This window comes from Trematosphaeria pertusa (assembly GCF_010094035.1).
Source record: "Trematosphaeria pertusa strain CBS 122368 unplaced genomic scaffold BU26scaffold_1, whole genome shotgun sequence".
Classification (NCBI taxonomy): Eukaryota; Fungi; Ascomycota; class Dothideomycetes; order Pleosporales; family Trematosphaeriaceae; genus Trematosphaeria; species Trematosphaeria pertusa.
In genome coordinates, this window is record NW_022987212.1 from 508169 (window position 1) to 526356 (window position 18188).

Sequence of the window (18188 nt, forward strand, 5' to 3'; positions counted from 1 at the left end):
TGGAAACATTGGGCAGGAGTTGAGGCAGCATTGCAGGCAAGCATGAGTATCCGCAACTAGGGACTCATCAACTCTGACTGGTAGATGGACCTCAACACCAGCTATTGGACGGCGGCAGAGTCGCTTGACTAGAGCACGGTACAGATCGTGACTTGTGTCTTGTAGCCTCATGCATATGGCAAATCAGGGCACGCGAAACTATGAGCCATAGCCAGTCATCGCTCACCAAGTCATCAAGAAAGGTATTAGTCACACTCACGGACCACACGAGGAGTCACTGTGCAAGGCGGGAGTCATCGATTTGATGAAAGCACATGTATATTAAAGAGACAGGTCCCCGGAGGCTTCAGCACGAAGGCACTCCGCCAAAAACACACGCAATACTACTTAAGGACAGGATTCACTCGCATCTCGGATCCGAGCATCGTCGACAAACCACCGTACCGTTGCCATGAGGAGTCGATCACCACAGGGAGACTACACCCCGGCCGGAAACAAGACAGATAAGAAATCATGGGCATCCCACTTCCAACTACCAGGCGATAGAAGGAAAGGTGAGAAGAACCCCAAAAAGCAAGTAGACAATAAGATAAGGAAACACTTGCCTAAGCGGAACTGGGTGGAAGACCTTCACCAGCTCCCCTAAGACCACTGATCCGATCCGAATTCGAGAGGCGCAGGTATTTACGATTCGCTGTAACCTTGAGCATAAGCAATGCTCCTCCACCTCTCCACCTCAAGCTCCAGCTCAGCATTGCGTTTCTCCAGGTTCATGACGTGGTCCAACTTTCGCTGTCGAGAGTCACGAGCTGCAAGTGTATTGCGCGCTCGCTTCGCGGCCACTTTGTCGGTGCTATCGACAACGATTTGGGGCAGAGGACCCTTTCGGCGACGAGCCTTCGTGATGCCTGCATTCGTGGCAGGTGAATCCGTGACAGACGACTTCCTTCGGTGCGGCAAAACAACGGGGGAGTTCGAACTCGACGCGCTAGACTTGTTCGTATTGGTGCTGACGGTGCGCTCAAGGGCAGGAGCGACAGGGGCAACGGGCGGCAAGTCGAGCGCAGCAGACTTTGACTCTTCCTCGGGGAACAGAGGGTACCAGTGCTCGGAGGGCATCACGGGCTCACCCTGGAACATCGGGGAGTTGTCGAAGCTGTCGTTGAGGTCATAGGTATAAGGAGAGTCGCCGATATCAGGAGAAGTCAAGTTTGTGAACGCCGTGGAAGCAGGCGCAGATTGTTGGGGATCAAGATAGAGGTCCTTGGGGGAAACAGTGCGCGTCGACCCCGAAGAGACAGAGGGGTTGATTGACGTGAACGCGGTAACTTGACCCTCCCAAGGAGACATCTCGCTCGAGAAGCCGTGCAACAGGCTGGCGCCTGAGTCGAAGGAGTTGTTGCTGTTTAAATCTGCGGGGTATGTGAGCCTGGGCTCGCGTGGTAAGCGGCTAGCGTGAGTCCTACCTGCCATGGCTGCGACGTTGTTTTGTGGGACGTTGTTGCTGGAGCTAGAGAACAAGGGAACCGGTGGACGCTGTTGTAACTGGGGCTGAGGAAATGCTGAAGTTGATGATGGCGCAGAATTTGCGTAGAAGTGCTGGCCTGCGTTAAACGGATGCCCAGGTTGAGGAGCGCTCGGTGCACGCTGCGGCCGATGAGGGACTTGACCCGGCTGGTCGTAGAGCACGAAGTCCGTCTGCGGAGGCGCGAATTCGGTGTGGGATGTATGCAGTGGTTGCCGTGAGGCTGGGGGAGCTGGTGAGGGAAGCCATGTTGACTGATGTGAAGCCGTGGTGAACGACGTAAAGTCGAACGTGGGAATGGTTGCAGGCGAACTAGAGCTGCGCGAGGCTAGGCTGTAGTTCAGAGGTTCCACGAGGGAAGTCTCTGAGGGGTTTGGATGAGTGGAGAGGGGTTGGTCAGCTGGGGAGTCCAAGGTGTCGGCGCGAGGTCGACTGTGAAGGGGCGAAGGAAGCTAGAAGGCAGCCATGATCGTGGATGTCTTCTGTGTGGTGTGGTGTGTTGTAGATGAGTTGAGGTGGGGTGGAAAAGAGAGAGAAAGGAAAGGATGCCTGAGGGGGCGGGCGAGATTTTTGTACTAGCCGAAAGGCTTAGCCCAAAAACGACGAGTGACTCACACTTTTCGCGGCGGGGCGCATGCGCCCGCTAATGCACGTGAAATAATCTTGGGCGCGCAATACTTGCACCTATTGGCTCGGAGCGGCTGGGGCCCTTGTCTGAAGCTGATCAAGTCGCGTTTGAAGGCCGCTAAAACGCAGCCCGGTTACGCAGCCACGGCTGCCTCCACGAAGTGACCCGGCCGGTCCATCGTGCGACACGGCCAACAGAAATCCCGCCCAAGTTTCAACACAGGTCTGACGTCCCACGATACATTAGGTATTATTGAGAAGCAGGAGAACGCAAAGACGCGCCTCCAGCCTGCGCTTGTGGCTCTCGTTGGGCCCAACGGAGCCGTTCACGACACCGCCAGCGCCGACCGTGGACGGTCAGCCGCAGAAACCGGCTATTCCTGGCTGTGTAGAGTAATCCGCCGCAAGGACTACCAAAATCAGGCATCACCTCTTCGACATGTAGGGCGCGAATCAGCGGCCGCCGGCCCCGGCCAGCTGAAGGCTTGGGACCGGCCGCCGTGGTTTACGAGCACTAACGCCGCTACGGAATCAGGTCCCCAAAGCCCGACGGGGAAAAGAGGGCGGAGCAGAGACGAGCGCCCTTCTGCCCTTTCAATTCCGTCCACGCACACGAGGCCTTCGGTAGGGTTTCCGCGCCGAGCCCGATGCCTTTGGCGCCTGACCGGCACGCGGTGCTCGCGCAGGAGGACAGCTCGTGAGGCTCTCGAAGATATCGCAAACCTTCGGCGCGCGCCGCCCTGCAGCCTCGGGTTGGCGCAAGAAGCGGTGAGAAGGCCCTTTTGAAACGGCAGCCCGCATCCCGCATCCCACAACGCCGGATCGCGCAGGTATGACTCCCAACTCTCTTCATCAATCTATCGATCTAGAACTCAGCCCCAATCTGCAACGCTGCGGAGAGACCCCATCGTTGATCCGTGGGGTCAAACTGCCGAGACGTGAATCTTGGCGCGCACACCGTACTGCCTCACTTCAACGGCTGAAGAAAAAGAGAACTGTTCCCCAGGCTGCTTGCGCTTTTCCTCTTTCATCTGAAACAATTAAAGCGGAATGGGTTGCGGATTGTGATCTATTATCACGTGCGGCTCGATCCGCTGAGACGCGGCCGACGGCGTCGCAGCATGATGGGTAAGCTTTCCTGATCCGGCCTGAGGGTCGCATACAATGCCATCGTTGAGGTATGGCCATTTTCCAATCGAATCCGCATGATGCAAGCTTACTGCATATCCCGCTGGCTTGCGCACTGTACAGGCATGTCTTCCATGCAGCAAAATTTCTCGGCGTTCAGTACTTGGTCCTATGCCCGGAGGCTATGGAGTTTGTCAGCAACATGCTACCGGTCCTGCAGTCTTGGGATGAAGTAGTTTGCGAGAGGCGCTGTACTGGTATACGGCCGCGCAGTTGGGCGATCTCGTATTGGATCTTCTATCATTCACCCGTTGCTTTGTAATCTCCCTGGTCATCGCCCATGGTCGATCCCTGGATACGCTTGCGATGTCTCCTAGCAAAGGTCATTGGTCAATTCCCGCTCATGTTCTCAGCGATCGTCGAACTCCGCATTGTCGGAATAACCGGACAGAACTCCGTTGACGGGACCGACCTACCGATCATCCCAGCAAACGCCGCTCGTCACGCATCTCATCCGGGCAGACTTGAGATTGCACTCTTACTATAGCACGGGAGGTCTTTTCAACGTAGCCGCTCCGTGGCATAGGTTTCTCTCCATATTATCTTGTGCGGCTCTAGCAATAGTGTGGTAAAGCGAACAACCTTTAGAACTGGAAACATTTGCGCAGCCTATGGAACTGGAGAGTCACGTCGTCGCGGGGGCACATGTCCACCACTTAGTAACTTCAAAATCGAATAAACTACTGTATATGTCGCAGTATGATATCCCACGTAAACATATTAGTGCAACGAAGATGAAAGTAGGATAAACCATCTGATGCTACTAATATACCGCTCCTGACGGGGTTACCAGCTTTGCTTGTTGATAAAGCGGTGCTATGAGATGAATACCCAGTTCATCCAAGTGGTGGAAAGAAGTGTCCGAGACGTGTTCGGGGCGAATAGAAACCAATAAAGGAACCAGAAGAATTCAGCCCTGAACGGGTGTCGTCCTAGCCGGGAGAAAAGCACTTGTCAAGTCTTAGGTATCATGTAGACTTTCGCGAACGCGCCACCGTGGCAGAACTACCTTGAGAGTGCCCAGAACCGCGATTTCTGTCCGATCGCGAGCAAGCAAATGCAAAACCAGCTTTTCAAAACGCTTATTCGTCGGACTGGGTTGCAAGCTTGCAAAGAAATTAGCGACAACAGCAGAAGTTCAACAATCGAAGTCATCCTCATACCAGGATAGTGCACCAGCGCGAGATATGTCCGGATTCACTGGCCATTTCCAGCCAGATCAGTCCAAAAGGCTTTTGAGAGTCTCGAGAAACTCCGTCTGTCCCTCTTGGCTCTCGCTGACACCGGTCGTATGGCTATGACCCCAATAATCAACGTGGGTGACGGGCTTCAGCGTCTTGATGGCTGGCAGTTGGAGCACCTGCAGAGCGGCGTACTTATTTCCAGCCCGGATCCCCACTGCTTCAAGCCACTTGCGGGCAGCGCCATAGAATAGTCGAGCTGCGCCGCTACCGTTTGTTCCACCCGACATATCATATACCATGTCCAAAATCTCCAGGTTTTCGGCGTGGGCCAACATCGAAAAGGCTGCTTCGACCGTGTCGGAGCGACAATTCGGTATGGAGAGTGAAATCTGGCGCAAATCGCGGACATGGGTCGCATACTGACCCAAGAAGTCGAAGAGGCTTCTAGCTTTCTCGAAAGAAAACCAGTTGTGAGAGTAGAGGATCGTCGTTGCCTCATTCCGAATTTGTTTGCAAGCACGCAGCAGTTGTGGGGTGATGTCCTTTCGTCCTCGGCCAGTACGAGGGCGACGTTTAGCCAACATTTCTCTGCCTAGCCTGGGATGCCTTGCTCGATAGATATCTATCTTTTTGTTGGAGACCAGTGCGTACACGTAAATCATATTTCGGATCTCGGGGGCCAGTTTGAGAAACGGGAAATGCGACTCTTTCTGGCGATTCTTGGCGGCTTTCTTTCCCTTGGTTCCGGCGTTCGTCCTGGGTTTCTTGCGACTGGGGGAAGGGGTTGCCGCATGGCTCGCTGAGGCGGATGTATCGCCCTGATTCTGTCAGTGCGGTGCTCGCAAGATGGCATTTAAAACACTTACGCTGGCTATCTTGCGAGGGGCCATTGAGGTCGCCTTTGGTAGTCGATGCCCTTCGTCGAGTGTGGAGGGTTGGGAGGTGAGTTGCGGGGAGAGTGTGGAGGAGAGTCAGCGGCAAGACGGACCTTAGGTAATATATATACAATCGTAGGCGAAAGTGAAGGGGAGAGCTGGCGCAATGCTGGGAGTGAAGGGGAAACGTATATTTGGTATTGAGCGGAGAGATATGAGGCGGTTGTGAAGTTCATTGGTCAAAATAGTGAAAATGGTCATATAGGAAAGTTTCGCCTTACGGAAACGAACGTAGCCTGTTACTCTTATCGTTGCCAATGTATGCCTTCCTCTCAACTAATAGAATTCTATCGAGTTTCTTGAAAATCCTGTGCTCCTTTAGCAGAGATACTCTTGACCAGCCAATGCTTCGACTAGAAGATGGCTTGGCCTTAGATGGACGGCACCGCAGAGACGCCAGTCGCTGTGAGGGAAAATATAGCTGTTCTATTATGAGTGAGGTAACGTGGAGGGGGCGACGGTCGCGGCGTCTTTGTTACCAGTGGGGCTTGGGGGGAGTTATTCTAAGAGAAGTGGGTAACTACCCGAGTTCTTAAACATGTTCGGGTGATGCACCAGCAGCTGAAGGAGGATGAACAGTCTTGAGGAGGTTTTGAGAGGGTCTTAAAGCCGGAAGTAGAAAGTTACGATGCCTCATGGAAATGGTGAAGGCCGGGCGCTGCATGCCTTTCCCGGTTGATGAAGCCAGCGACAGCCTGCGCATCGGATAAGGTTCCATTGTAGGTGATACCACGTGTTCGTACCGCAAACCGGTCTGGGGTGACAAGATCAAGAAGCAAAGAGTCCAACACCGAGACACGATGAGGTCGTCCAAACCTGGCACGTGCGCAACCCATTAAGCCTGAGACGGCTAGCCCCGATGACGGTCCCTCTTCGGTGCTGACATATCACCGCCATCAGGGTTGTAAGGCAGACGCCGCATAAGCTAAGGCTGAGCACGAGCACTTCGACCTGTACAACGCTGTGCAACCGACTACAACCTCCGCAATCATCTAAGCCTACTTATACATTCACATTCCGCATACGCGGGTGGGCCGAACCCTGTTTCGAAGAGCTAGTCTTGACCCACTTTACGCCATGTTCGAAATGCAGGCGGAGAAACTACACGCCGCATGTGATGAGTGCCGTGAGTCGTGTGGTCCCCTATCCGATGATGCTCTGCAGCTAAAGCTGAGGAACAGGGATGAGAAAGTTGAAGTGCTCCGGTGAAATGCCAGCATGCAGCCGCTGCGAGCGGGAAAAGATAAACTGCGTTTATTCACCCCAAAAGCCCATGGGTAGGCCTAGAAAGAGAAGGCGAGAAGATGCAGGTTCTGAACAGACAACATCATCGGGAGATCAGGCTGAATCTAGCACGACGTCAGACACGAGCTATGGGGTGCCGCATTTCACGGATATGGGACTGATCTCCCCACCTGATCTGAATGACCTCGACTTCTCTGGATTCGCAGATTTTGGGACTGGCGGCGATGTGGCCTTGAATACTCTTGCGCATCCACTCGGCGCTGACGCTGGATTGGTAAACGGATTTGGACATGGGCATAGCTCGAATTTAGAGTATGGCTCTCCCACCTACTCCCCTTCGTGCAGTGGATCTGACAATCATACAGTTTCGGCATATCCCCCATCGACCCCTCCCTCTGGAACACCCAACTAGCCCCCACTTCACTCTCCCCGCCACCACCCACCGAACCCGACATCGGCCCCTGCTCCTGCCTCTCCCTCATGTACCTCACGCTCTCAGATCTCCAATCCATGCCCAGCTTCTCCTTCCCCGCCGTAATCCCGCGCCTCCGGTCCGCCATGGACACGGCATCAGCCATAATCCACTGCCCCAAGTGCCCGAAAGAAAACTTCACCGCAATCCAAAACGTGCAGTCGCTCTCCGCACTCCTCACCGCTCTCGGCGAGCGCTTCCACAGAGTGCTGACCGAGATCGACGCTGAAGCCGCGAGGCTAGAAGAAACCGGGCAGAAGAAGCCGTTTAGAATCGGTGATAATAGCGCTGAGAATGCGCATCTGCATACGGGCACGCTGAATTGTCCGATGGGATTCGATATCCAGCTTGAGGGGAAGGATTGGAAGAAGTTGGCGAAGCAGGCGCTGCGGACGGAGGTGCTGGGTGGAGGGTGTAATAAGCGACCGCTTGTGTGGTTGCTAGAAGAGATGGAGAAGAGACAGAAGAGGTGGCATGAGGATCACGATTCGAATCGAGAGGAGCGGGAGCGGATGTGGGGCTCGCACGACGAGTGTCATAATAAGGGGGAAGAGGCGACATGCTTGAAGATGATCAAGCAAATACGGACTATGATTGGTCGTATGAAGTGGGATTAGAGACTGCGCGTATGAAATGAAGATTATATTTCAGAGCCACTGTACTGTCCAGATCATTCCTCATCCGAGCAAGCCAGCCGCCAGAGCCTCCATATCTTCCAGCGTTTGAGGTTCCTCCACCACATGCCGATCGCTCTTCTTCCCCTTCTTGCGCTTCTTGCTACTTCTCTCATCCTCCTCCGAGTCTGATTGGAACCACTTCTTAGGCTTCTTCTGTTGCTTCTCTTCTTCCTCATCACTATACTCCGCATCGGCCCTAAAGTTGGCGAGCGCGTCCTCGCCAGTATCCTCAATCTCCACACCACCTTCTTCACCCCCAACACCCTCTGCTCCCATCCTCTCACGCTCTTTCCTCTTCCGCATCTTCTCCTTTCTCTTAGCCTTCGCCGTGGCCTTATCTTCGACATCGGCCTGGGCAACGACCTCCCTCGCGACCTCAAGAAATTTCTGCCGCTGCTCTTCCGGAAGTCCCTTAGCTTTGAAGTCGTTCTCGTCTTCGAGCTCGTAAACTTCGTGAGGATTGCCTTCATCGTCGTAGACGAGCTTCTTGCCCTTGTCCTTGAACTTCAGCAGTTTCTTCTTGGATTTAAGTAGCTTTTCGCGGCGGTTGCTATCGATGATGAGAGGCTGAGTGGCGCCTGATAGATTGACGAGCTTCCCACGTAGTCTGACAGGCTCGTCTTCTTCAGGCGCGATAGTCACTCCATCAGCTGTGGCCGGTATCCTTCTCTTGACGGCGAGGAAGTCATCTTCCCCATTGGCGATTGACGGACCGCCTGCAAAGTCATCCTGAAGCCCCGAAGCCTCGTCCTCTTCTCCGTCTCTGATAAGTTTCTTCCGGTGATCCGCCAAAATGTCCCGGTTCTGTTTCTCAAACATACGATCGTACTTGGTCCGTACGGGCTTAGCATCCTTCGGAGCCTCCTCATCCTCCCCAGCTGAAGATTCAGACACTTCAAGCGCTTGCTTCGATGCGTTCTTCGTCTGCCTACCCTTATCATCCCTCAAGAACTTGATCTTCGGAGCACCTGGTAGGCCCAAGCTTGCAGCAAAAGCCTCCAGGTCATACTTCTTGATGTTAAAGATCTCTTTATCCTTCTGCACATAGATAGACTTCGTATACGTGATGAACGCTTTCTGCCCCAGGTACTTGAGCTCGGGGTCTTTGAAGTTCATGTGAACGAGCTGACTCTTGATCGACTGCTTCTTCTTTTGCCGAACGTTGATCATCTCAATGGGCACCTTCTTCGCCTCGAGACGCTTCAGCATACCCTCCTCTTCGCTGGGCGTTAGAAAGAGCACGCCACGACCCTCGCGGTTGTAACGCGCCGTTCGACCGACGCGGTGAATATATGTGTCAACATCTTCCGGGCAATCAACCTGAATGACGTAGTCCACTGCGGGAAAATCCAGTCCACGGGCGGCGACGTCTGTTGCAAACAGACATGAGAACTTTGCAGCCGAGAACTTTGCCGTCGTGTCCATGCGACCTCCCTGCTTTTGGCGACCATGAAGATGGACAAGCGGTATACCGGGCTGCATGTGACGGAAGGATTCGTAGACGAAGCGCACCATTTTGGCGGTAGAGAAGAAGCATACTATCTTCGACTTCTTGCTGGCCTGGATGAAGCTCCATAGCGTGTCTAATTTCTCTTCTAAAGGACAGACGATGTAGTTCTGCTGGAGTGACTTCGGTGTCGCTGTCCTATCTTCAGCGTGGACTGATATGTATTCCGGGTCCTGCAGGCTTAATCGGGCTAGATCCTTTACTTTTCTCGACTGAGTAGCGGAGAAGAGCATGGTCTGTCTCTCTTTCGGGAGGTACTCTATGATGGCGTCCACGTCCTTCTGAAAGCCCATGTCAAGGATCCTGTCCGCCTCATCCAGCACCAGCATCTTCAAGTCGTCCATATTGAATGCGACAGTCTGTGACAGGTGCTGGAGTAGTCGTCCTGGGGTCGCTATCAGAATATTCATCCGAGATAGAGCCTGCCGCTCCGCTTCTAGGCTCTTGCCGCCGATTATAAGTCCCGCCGCAAACATGTGGCCATGCCTTCCCAATTTACATAGTACGTCGAAGATCTGGATTGCGAGTTCGCGAGTGGGAGATATGACCAGCGCGCCTAATCCTGCGTCTGGGCCAATGTGCTGCAATCGGTACAGGTTTTCCAACATTGGTATAAGGAATGCCAGTGTCTTTCCGCTTCCCGTCTTGGCTGCTGCGAGGATATCGTGGCCTTTGAGTGCGAGAGGGATGGCCTTCGCCTGGACGTCGGTCATGACGGCGAAATGGGAAGACTTGAGGCCCTGCTTGGTAGGATCGGAGAGAGGCAGGTCGGTGAAGTCTTTGTAGGAGCCATTTTGCAGATCCTGAGGCTGTTAGCGAGGGGATAATTGCTCATCGCGACTCCATACCAGCTCCGCAACGGCTTGCTCCAGCTTTTCAACATCCACATCGTCGCGCTTCCGCTTTTGCGCAGCGGCCCGCTTCTTGACCTTTGCAGGCTGTGTGCGACCCGTGATACCGGGAGCCACCATCTCAAAATCGCAGTGCCAGGGCTCGAAGAGTTGGCGATCGAAGCCTGGAGTTGCATGCGTCCAAAATTTCGGCGGAGAAAATCCCAATGGCCCGTGCGCCGCGGGGAAGCCTTCACTGGAACCGCGGCGGTTGGTCTCCGCCGCCATAGCTGGACTCGACTTCGACTGCGACCAAACACTCACTCGCCCCCACCACAATCCGCTCGCTCGAAGCAGCGCAACCAGGAGGAGTAGCAAAGATGGGCGACAAGGAGAAGGACATCGACGTGGACGCCGAGCTCCTGGCAGCTGGCCGCGAGTTCGACAAGGTGAGCCACCCCTCGTCGTCACTACGTGAGTACCCAGCTAACGGCTCGCCAGGATGCAGAGATAGACCGCATTCTCAGCGTCTTCAAGCTGAATGCCTACGCCGTCCTCGACCTCACCCCCGGCGTCCCCGAATCCGACATCAAGAAAACCTACCGCAACAAATCCCTCCTCATCCATCCGGATAAGACGCCTAACCCCAAAGCCCCCGAAGCCTTCGACCGCCTCAAGAAAGCCCAGTCCACCCTCATGGATGAGAAGGCGCGGACAGAGCTTGACGAGCACATCGCCGACGCGCGCATGCTACTCATGCGGGAGCGCAAACTCACCGCCGACGACGAGGAGACCAGGGACGAGGAGTTCGCGAAGGCGTGGAGGGAGAAGACGACATGGGTCATCATGGACAACGAGAAGCGCAAGAAGCGGCAGATGGAGGCGCAGATGCGTGAGGAGGGCCGCCAGCAGCGCAAGGAGGAGGAGGAGATTGCGGAGCGCAAGCGCAAGAGGGATCATGAGGATGCGTGGGAGAAGACGAGGGATGTGCGCATCAACAGCTGGCGGGACTTCCAGAACGGGAAGAAGCCGGATGCGGAGGGCGGCAAGAAGAAGAAAAAGAAGATCAAGGCTTTGGGATGAGCAGGCGAGACACGCCTCGTCCATTGTTTCTTGATGGGAGTTATATACTGCACCCAGGCGTCCGGCAGGCTTCTGCATATCATGGGAGCTCATGTTGAGCATGGAGTTGCTGAAGGGTATATTCGGCGTATGAATAGTGCTGCCCAAGCAGCAAATGCGTGACTGGCTTTCAAAGGTCTATACTACGACGGCATTTGGCTCAGCTATCAATGGGTTAAAGTAAGCTCTATTGGACCCTACTTTATCTGCGAAGCTTAGTGATTGTAGTTCTGGCTTAGCCGGTTACTATCCGGAGACGCGATCCAGGCACGTCCATTTCTTTGCCGTCCAAGTCTCTCTCCAGCCTATAACAAGATATGAGAGTATTGCGCACACATAGGGTGCGAATCCATGTCGAGGAAGTGGCCACTTTTTCCCTGGAGCCCACACGTTGCTCTGCGCTCCGTTCGAGCCTAGGATCAGCGCATCCGCACGGGTGGTCTTACCCAGACGTCAAAGAGCCCGGCACTTTGGGTTCTCTACGGGTCGAGTCGGTCCGATGTAGTAGGCTATTGTAGGTAGCCAGATCCTGGCGTCGTTACTAGACGCCATTGCATCCGCCGGGCTGGATGGATCGTGCCATGTGGAGACGGCAGTCGGAAGGCTCCATGTCCCTGCGCCTGCATCCTGGAGAGCTGTGTTGATCGCTCCGTCGCAGAACCAAGAGCATGTCGAACGGAGCTTGTTCGTCGGCAATGGCTGTTACGAAAAGGATGCATCGACATGCCAGCTCAGATGATGTCACGTCGCCGTAAATGGAATGCCCGCACGGGTATCTGCAGAAAGGTGATCATGCGGCATGTAGCATCCGCATATTTACTATTGTTACACGCCAGGAGGCGTCAAAGGGTATACACAAAAGTCTCATAAACATGCCCGACATCTTCCGTCGTCTATAGTATGTGTGCGGCCGTCTCTCCATCAACCCTTCACCGCCTGCACCCCTGGTGCAGATACCCCTCCCGTAATGGCAGCCAGTTGGTTGTACAGAAACAGCAAGAGTCCTAGCCGACGGGAAACCGCAGTCGTAGCGTGCAGGCGAGGCGTCGGACCTGCATACGATCGATCGAAATTCTCCGACAGAGCCAATTAATATCGGCCGAAGCGTCCCCTGCCAGCTCAACAACCTTCCACGATGCCACCACACGCTGCACCATCCCTGAATAGCCTTCCACTCAAAACGATGGAATGTAGGAATCCGAGCCATCTCTTGCCCAGGAACCAACGCCGCATGTGCCCGCCAGCACCCCAATGCAACCTAAGCATAACACGCGCATAATCCAGTTGTATAAGATAAGTCCGATGCCCCCCTCCATTGCCCACCAGCAGTCGAACAAGCCAAGCGCAAACCAAATGCCAGACGAACCGTGGTATCTCTCTTTTTTACCCGGGAATAATGCAGAAACGACAGGCGCATTTTGAGATGCAAGGGTGGAGGAAAAGCGAAACCAAGGGGAAAATATGTACCCGAGCCGAGAAAAATGCTGCGCTTCACCAACCCAAACGGATCGTGTTTCGAAAGAGCGACAAGGCCGGCCTTGTCATCGGTAAGCGGCAGGTATATACACTCTTCCTCTTCTTCAGCCGTGAATTGAAGGAGACTTCTCACGACAGCCATATATTAAACCGTCCTATGTATGTAGCGTGCTTTTCGTCTTTTCTTCACTCAAGTACTTCGTGTATGTTTAATCGTCGTCGCTTGCCTGTGTCCGGCGTATCGGGCCGTGGGTCGGCACTCGAAGGGGATTCGCGTCGTCGTATACGGTCTCTTGCACTTTCGGCAAACTCCTGGCCTAAGGGCGAACCCAAAGGAGGACCTGGAGCTGTTCGAATCGGCGGTAGTTGTAGCCCCTCTAATCGGACAGGTCGATTCGCGTCACGCTGGGGCTCGGACGTGATGGAACCGGTCCTGCTAACGGGCGGATACGGAGAGGGGTACGCTCCCGGCTGGGATAGCGGCTGATAAGTCGGAAAATATCCCTGCTCGGGACCAGCCGTAGGGGAGTAGCCATACGAAGGGCTGCTCCCGAACGAACTGGAACTGATGGTTGGAAGTGAGGTTCGGACTGAGGAGAAATTGAAATAGGGAGAGGTCGGGGCGGAACTAGCAGAAGACGCTGGCCGAGCAGGATACGGCCCGAATTCCCTGGTAGGAGCAGTCGTAGGCGCTGACATGGTTTGGGAGGCGTGGATCGGCGTCGGCGGTGCCAATTGCTGTGTTAAAAGAGGAGGACCCGCTGGTCGAGGAGGAGTATGAACGATCAGGGTGACAAAGTATAGCGACACCATCTTGGCAAGGCGGATCTGAGTTTGCAGCGATTGGTATTGCCCGTTCGGGAGGCGAAAGTTTAGTAACACTGGACGATCAGCGTAGCCCCGACTGACATGTTCAACATCCCGCTCTGACACCGACTCCATCATGGACTGCATAGGATCTTGCCCAACCGGCGTGATTGGCGCCATATACGTTGGCTCCCGTTCGTCCCTCTCGTCTCGGAGTTCGTTGCGCAGACGGTGCAGAACGTCTGCCTGGCTCCTCTCCAGCAGGTCCGCCAGACTCTTTCCGCGGACATCGCCTAGGAAAGGCACCAGATCCTGGAATTCTTGGTTCGATTTCTGAATGACAAGGTCTAAGTTAAGAAACGCTAATGGCAGCGAATGGTGTACCAAATGCGTCCCGGGCGTATAAGGCGATGCGGCCACTCCACCATAGCTGCCCACGCTTGGTTGACGCCCACTTGTAGAAGCAAGAGTAGGCCGCTGGTGGATAATGGGACTATCCTCGTCTCGAGAGGATCTCAATACGCGATGCGGATCAGGAGCTCGATGCGAGGATTGGAAGAGGGGCTGCTGAGCGAAGGGGTCGGAGCTGGAGGAAGGCAACGCGCCCAAGAGCTGAGTAGGTGCCGTTCTTGTTTCATCGCTTCTGCCGAACTCTTTGTCGTCTCTCAGTCTCGGTCTCCCTCTTTTCTTATGCTGCACATCCTTGCACGTATCCTATGAGGCCGTCAAGTCAGTCTACCGAACAAGATGTGGCGCGAATTTACGCTGGAAAATTGTATTCATGAAGGACAGGAACTGACCTGTTTCCCAGACGCAACACAGCGACCGCACGGACGCTGAACATCGCAGCTAAGATGCGCTTTCTTGCAATTGACGCAGGCAGACGCTACGTGCGCTTTAGTCCTTCGCGCTGGCTTATTCTGTCTGTGAGGCGGCGGTGCAATGAGGGCTGTCGGCTGCACTTGGGGACCCGGAGCCGGCCCTTGACTGCCGAGGTAGGAAGGAGGACCTGGAGTGGGATATCCATACGCATAGTTTTGCGCAATTTGTACGCCTCCGTAATGTGGTTCAATTGCGCGTCCCGGCTGATAGTGCAGCGGCTGACCTCGAGAGTGGGGCTCCCCGGGATACAACGGTCGTTGATGCGGGACTCCCGGAGCAGACGGTGCAGAACGAGGATCCAGCAGAGGCGGAGGCGGGGGAGGCGGCGCGATGCCTTCTATCCTACGTGGTTCGTTCAATGGAGGGTACGGATGGCCTTCAGGTTCGACAACATGAGCTGAGCGGCGGGCGGGCGAGTGAGAATCTGACATGGGAGGAGATGGATAGCTGTGGGGTTCAGACCTGCCAGGACTGAACTGGGAAGGAAACTTTGCCAGGCTGTTTCCTGGCTCTTGACGTCGCCCGAACGGCGTAGAAGGGAGTGAAGTCGGAGGAGGTAAGGACAGACTATGCATAGCTCGTCCACCGCAGCGCTCAAACGCTGCGTCTGCAGCGGGAGCACAATGCTCTGTGAAGATGGTGGGGAGACCGAGCGGATTCGCTCCCGATGGCACCGCAGACCTATCCAGGTGAGAGGGATCCCGGTAGGACGAGTCAACCGTGTGTGGCTGTTGGGCCTGCATGTCGAAGACAGGTAAGTCGAGGATCGGCAAGAAACCTTGACAACCACAACGCAGACAGTGGAAAGGCGCAAACTCAAGAAGCAGGCAGGCGCCAACAAACGTTTACATATTTCCCCCCCTTACGGAGAATCAGAAACACGCATTCCAGTAAACGAAGTCCGGCCGCAGGGATGGTGATAAACGGGCGGAAAAGAGACGCGAGCAAGCTACCTTTTTTGATATCACCCCTCCCCAGCGCAAGAGTCGGAGCAGGCGTTCGCCAGAACCCTCCACTCGACTGCGCGCAAGAACCGCGAATGCCTCCTGCAGAGGAAGGGCGTAGCGGCGGATTGTCCGGTGAGGCAGGGACAAGGCAAGTGTCGGAAAAAAGAGGTGGGAATGTGGATGACGGAACCAATGCGGTGCGCGCGAGCAGCCCTCGACGCAGGAGGGCAGAAGAGGACTCTGCTTAGCTCGGCGGAGATCCTCCAGTAATAACCACGATCGGTTCTCACGATTCTGCTCACAGATCTCCTAGACAATCCCTGCCTACACCTGCAGACGATGGATGACCGCCATGACACAGGGCCGCAGAGAGCCCCGGGCTATGGGAAGCATGGGCGAGCAGGGAAGGGTGCACTTCGGCGACGGCATGCTGGCTTGTTCGGCTGATCGTTCTTTGACAAAGCCAGGCCGCCGTCCCAGACGGTCGATTGCAGCCGCGGATGCATGCACGTCCTCGCAGCGGAGAGCATGGACAGTGGGAGCGGCTTGATGGTGGCTCGCTAGGAGCCCTGTTCCGTCTGGCATGTCCCCTGCTGTGGAAACCGTCCAGCTAACGACGGCTAGCGAGAGCGCGCTACGGTATTGCACCACTGTTCGCAGCCGGCGGGCAAATAAAGGCAAAGAATGAGACGGGCGTCGACGAGTCGCAGTGCTGCGCAGCACGGCGGTTGGGTAGGGCGGCGCTCTGAGTGGCCGGGCACTCCGACAGCACGAATGAGGGCGTTTTGGGCCTGCGGCTGCAAGTCAGAGACAGTGGATGGCGCTCAAGCACGGCACTCAGCGCTGGGGTGCAAATTGCGAAATGTGGCTCCCACTGACAGGCCCGCGAGACCGGGCCACGCCTGTCACTCGCGTTCCCGGAGCCCAGAAGACGGACTCTCACCGTCCGTGGGGCACGCTCCCAAGCGTCGCGCGCCTGTCCTGTGGGCTTTTTGTTGGCCGCCTTGCCGCAGGGTCTCGACGTGCTGATGGCAGCGAGACGCGCCACCTGAGGCGAGTTCGCTTTTTCGCGAACGATGTGAAAAGAGCTGGCCGCGTACAGCTTCGCAGAGATGGCCACCGCGCCGCAGCCACCCCCGATCGACGCCGCCCTGCGGATGCGGCTTGACACCACCACGTCTTCCCTACAGATCGCCCTCGAAGCGCTGCCGTTCGCTATTGGCACTGGCCATTGGGTGCCGCCGCATACGAGCGCCGCTATTGAGGTCTGTATGTCCTCGCCTTTAGATGCTCAGTACCAAGCAGCACTAATGGCACGTCATGCCGGCTGTATCTGTGGCTGGCTCCCGTCGAACTGTAAAAGCCATGTTGCAGACCAGCCAACAGCGAGCAGCAAAGCTACAGGACGCCGGTGCTACCAGAGCGTCCCAGGAGCTGTGCGGGTCCGGCATGCGCTGTGCCGTTTGGATAAAGCCGCCCACGTTTAGCTGCAGATGGCGGCGTCTTGCCGTTTCTGGCTCGATGTGCTCGAGGAGTATGCATCTGCTCTCCAGAGCTTCGGGGATCGCGAGCACTCTCGCTGAAGGGCGACCGAAGCTGGAGCGGCGTGCCACGCCCGTGGGCCATGATGCTTCTGCACCCCGTCAAACAGCGGGCTGCTGCAGTCAGGCGATCGTGTGGGTGCGGCCTGCAAAACCCCGCAAGCCAGCGCTCTTCTCCAACTGCCCAAATTGATATTCATGCACTAGACGGGCGGTGGCGGCCAATCTCGTCTGCGGTCAACAGGCAGCACTTCGCTGGTGCCGACGCCGTAAAGGACGAGTGGTTATATCGACTGCAATATAGCCGTGGCGGGCGCCGTGTATCGAGGGAGATGGCAATCTCGCCCAAAATGCTCCGGCCCTGGTGCACGCGATCCTGGCTGCCGTCGACGATCGCCCAAAAACGTCCGAGAAACACTGCGGAGATTGCTTGAATCATGCGGCCGCACGCCTGGACGCAGCGGAGCCGGCGCATTGGAGGCTGGCCGTCACACATAAACCGGGTGGTGGACGAGCGAGAGGGAAAATTGCAGTCAATAGCTTGCAGCCGAGTGACGATGCATGTGACGGCATTGGAGGGTCGCCTGGGAACCGGGGAAGGTGCGACTCGCCCCAATAATGGCAGGCGCAACAGCGGCCAATCGCCAGGCCTCTGCGCGCGCAATTGCCAATTGCTCGGACCGCACGAGGCGAACGCGCATGTGCGACGCCGACGGCGCTGCCTCTGGACGCGGGCGGCGCAATTCTCCATGCCCTCAGGTCAGAAGCTTGAGCTCGGAATCGCGGCAGCCCGTCCCTAGCGAACTGCTGTCAACCCGCCGCTGAGGTTCGACGGGGAGATAGATTGGGATGGGATAAGAATAGCTCCGCAGTGATTGATATTGCCCATACCCCCCCTCGAATGCGAGTGCGAAACCAATTGCGACGGGGTGCCAGCGTCAGCTTCGCACCCCTCACTATACATGTACAGTACAGTAGACGAAGGGCCGTCCTCCGCGTATACAACGGCAGTCTCTGCTCGCTTCCGGCCCTATCGAGCCGAACGCAGCACTCGAGCGCACCTCGACGGGGAAATAAGAAGCAGGGCCGCAGGGGGCCGTCTCTCAAAGAGGACATCCAACTCCGCCAAGCGGCGCGCTCACACGCTCCGGCCCTGTAAGCGGTAAGCTGAGTCTGCCGGACCGCTCGCCTCCCCCAAAGCAGGAATGGATAGTGTGGCAGTC

General features: G+C 55.9%; 7 protein-coding genes across 7 annotated transcripts; 2 read left to right on the plus strand and 5 right to left on the minus strand.

Moving 5' to 3' along the window:
- Nucleotides 1–390: 390 nt before the first annotated feature.
- BU26DRAFT_598542 (uncharacterized protein) lies at nt 391–3622 on the minus strand (the record flags this gene model as incomplete). Its single annotated transcript, XM_033835033.1, has 3 exons — nt 391–1412; nt 1467–1889; nt 3589–3622. The coding sequence occupies 3 exons, from the start codon at nt 3620–3622 to the stop codon at nt 685–687; spliced, it is 1185 nt and encodes a 394-aa protein (XP_033690681.1). The 3' UTR covers nt 391–684.
- A 458-nt stretch (nt 3623–4080) lies between these two features.
- Nucleotides 4081–5565, minus strand: BU26DRAFT_5811 (uncharacterized protein). Its single transcript, XM_033834488.1, has 2 exons — nt 5391–5565; nt 4081–5342 (listed from the first exon to the last, which is right to left on the minus strand). The coding sequence occupies exons 1-2, from the start codon at nt 5412–5414 to the stop codon at nt 4560–4562; spliced, it is 807 nt and encodes a 268-aa protein (XP_033690682.1). The 5' UTR covers nt 5415–5565; the 3' UTR covers nt 4081–4559.
- An 832-nt stretch (nt 5566–6397) lies between these two features.
- On the plus strand, nt 6398–7830 carry BU26DRAFT_471409 (uncharacterized protein). Its single transcript, XM_033825378.1, has 3 exons — nt 6398–6585; nt 6641–7016; nt 7070–7830. Exons 1-3 carry the CDS (start codon nt 6537–6539, stop codon nt 7791–7793), a joined length of 1149 nt encoding a protein of 382 aa, XP_033690683.1. The 5' UTR covers nt 6398–6536; the 3' UTR covers nt 7794–7830.
- Nucleotides 7831–7853: 23 nt separating this feature from the next.
- BU26DRAFT_526362 (DEAD-domain-containing protein) lies at nt 7854–10331 on the minus strand (the record flags this gene model as incomplete). The annotated part of the gene is made up of 2 exons (XM_033830696.1): nt 7854–10163; nt 10209–10331. The coding sequence occupies 2 exons, from the start codon at nt 10329–10331 to the stop codon at nt 7854–7856; spliced, it is 2433 nt and encodes an 810-aa protein (XP_033690684.1).
- Nucleotides 10332–10485: 154 nt separating this feature from the next.
- Nucleotides 10486–11547, plus strand: BU26DRAFT_512652 (DnaJ-domain-containing protein). The gene is made up of 2 exons (XM_033827430.1): nt 10486–10639; nt 10692–11547. Exons 1-2 carry the CDS (start codon nt 10571–10573, stop codon nt 11271–11273), a joined length of 651 nt encoding a protein of 216 aa, XP_033690685.1. The 5' UTR covers nt 10486–10570; the 3' UTR covers nt 11274–11547.
- Nucleotides 11548–12974: 1427 nt separating this feature from the next.
- Nucleotides 12975–15052, minus strand: BU26DRAFT_526364 (uncharacterized protein; the record flags this gene model as incomplete). The annotated part of the gene is made up of 2 exons (XM_033830697.1): nt 12975–14309; nt 14396–15052. 2 exons carry the CDS (start codon nt 15050–15052, stop codon nt 12975–12977), a joined length of 1992 nt encoding a protein of 663 aa, XP_033690686.1.
- Nucleotides 15053–16876: 1824 nt separating this feature from the next.
- On the minus strand, nt 16877–17821 carry BU26DRAFT_5910 (uncharacterized protein). The gene has a single exon (XM_033834786.1). It carries the CDS (start codon nt 17714–17716, stop codon nt 17162–17164), a length of 555 nt encoding a protein of 184 aa, XP_033690687.1. The 5' UTR covers nt 17717–17821; the 3' UTR covers nt 16877–17161.
- Nucleotides 17822–18188: the final 367 nt, after the last annotated feature.

Excerpts from the sequence above, each read along its gene's own strand:
- BU26DRAFT_5811 (XM_033834488.1), bottom strand. The coding sequence starts at position 5,414 with ATGGCCCCTCGCAAGATAGCCAGC. Across the intron at positions 5,343-5,390 it reads CCCCTCGCAAGATAGCCAGC|GGCGATACATCCGCCTCAGC; the intron begins GTAAGTGTTTTA and ends TGACAGAATCAG.
- BU26DRAFT_471409 (XM_033825378.1), top strand. The coding sequence starts at position 6,537 with ATGTTCGAAATGCAGGCGGAGAAACTACACGCCGCATGTGATGAGTGC. Across the intron at positions 6,586-6,640 it reads CGCCGCATGTGATGAGTGCC|GGATGAGAAAGTTGAAGTGC; the intron begins GTGAGTCGTGTG and ends GCTGAGGAACAG. Across the intron at positions 7,017-7,069 it reads GGGCATAGCTCGAATTTAGA|TTTCGGCATATCCCCCATCG; the intron begins GTATGGCTCTCC and ends ACAATCATACAG.
- BU26DRAFT_512652 (XM_033827430.1), top strand. The coding sequence starts at position 10,571 with ATGGGCGACAAGGAGAAGGACATCGACGTGGACGCCGAGCTCCTGGCA. Across the intron at positions 10,640-10,691 it reads CTGGCCGCGAGTTCGACAAG|GATGCAGAGATAGACCGCAT; the intron begins GTGAGCCACCCC and ends ACGGCTCGCCAG.
- BU26DRAFT_5910 (XM_033834786.1), bottom strand. The coding sequence starts at position 17,716 with ATGGAGAATTGCGCCGCCCGCGTCCAGAGGCAGCGCCGTCGGCGTCGC.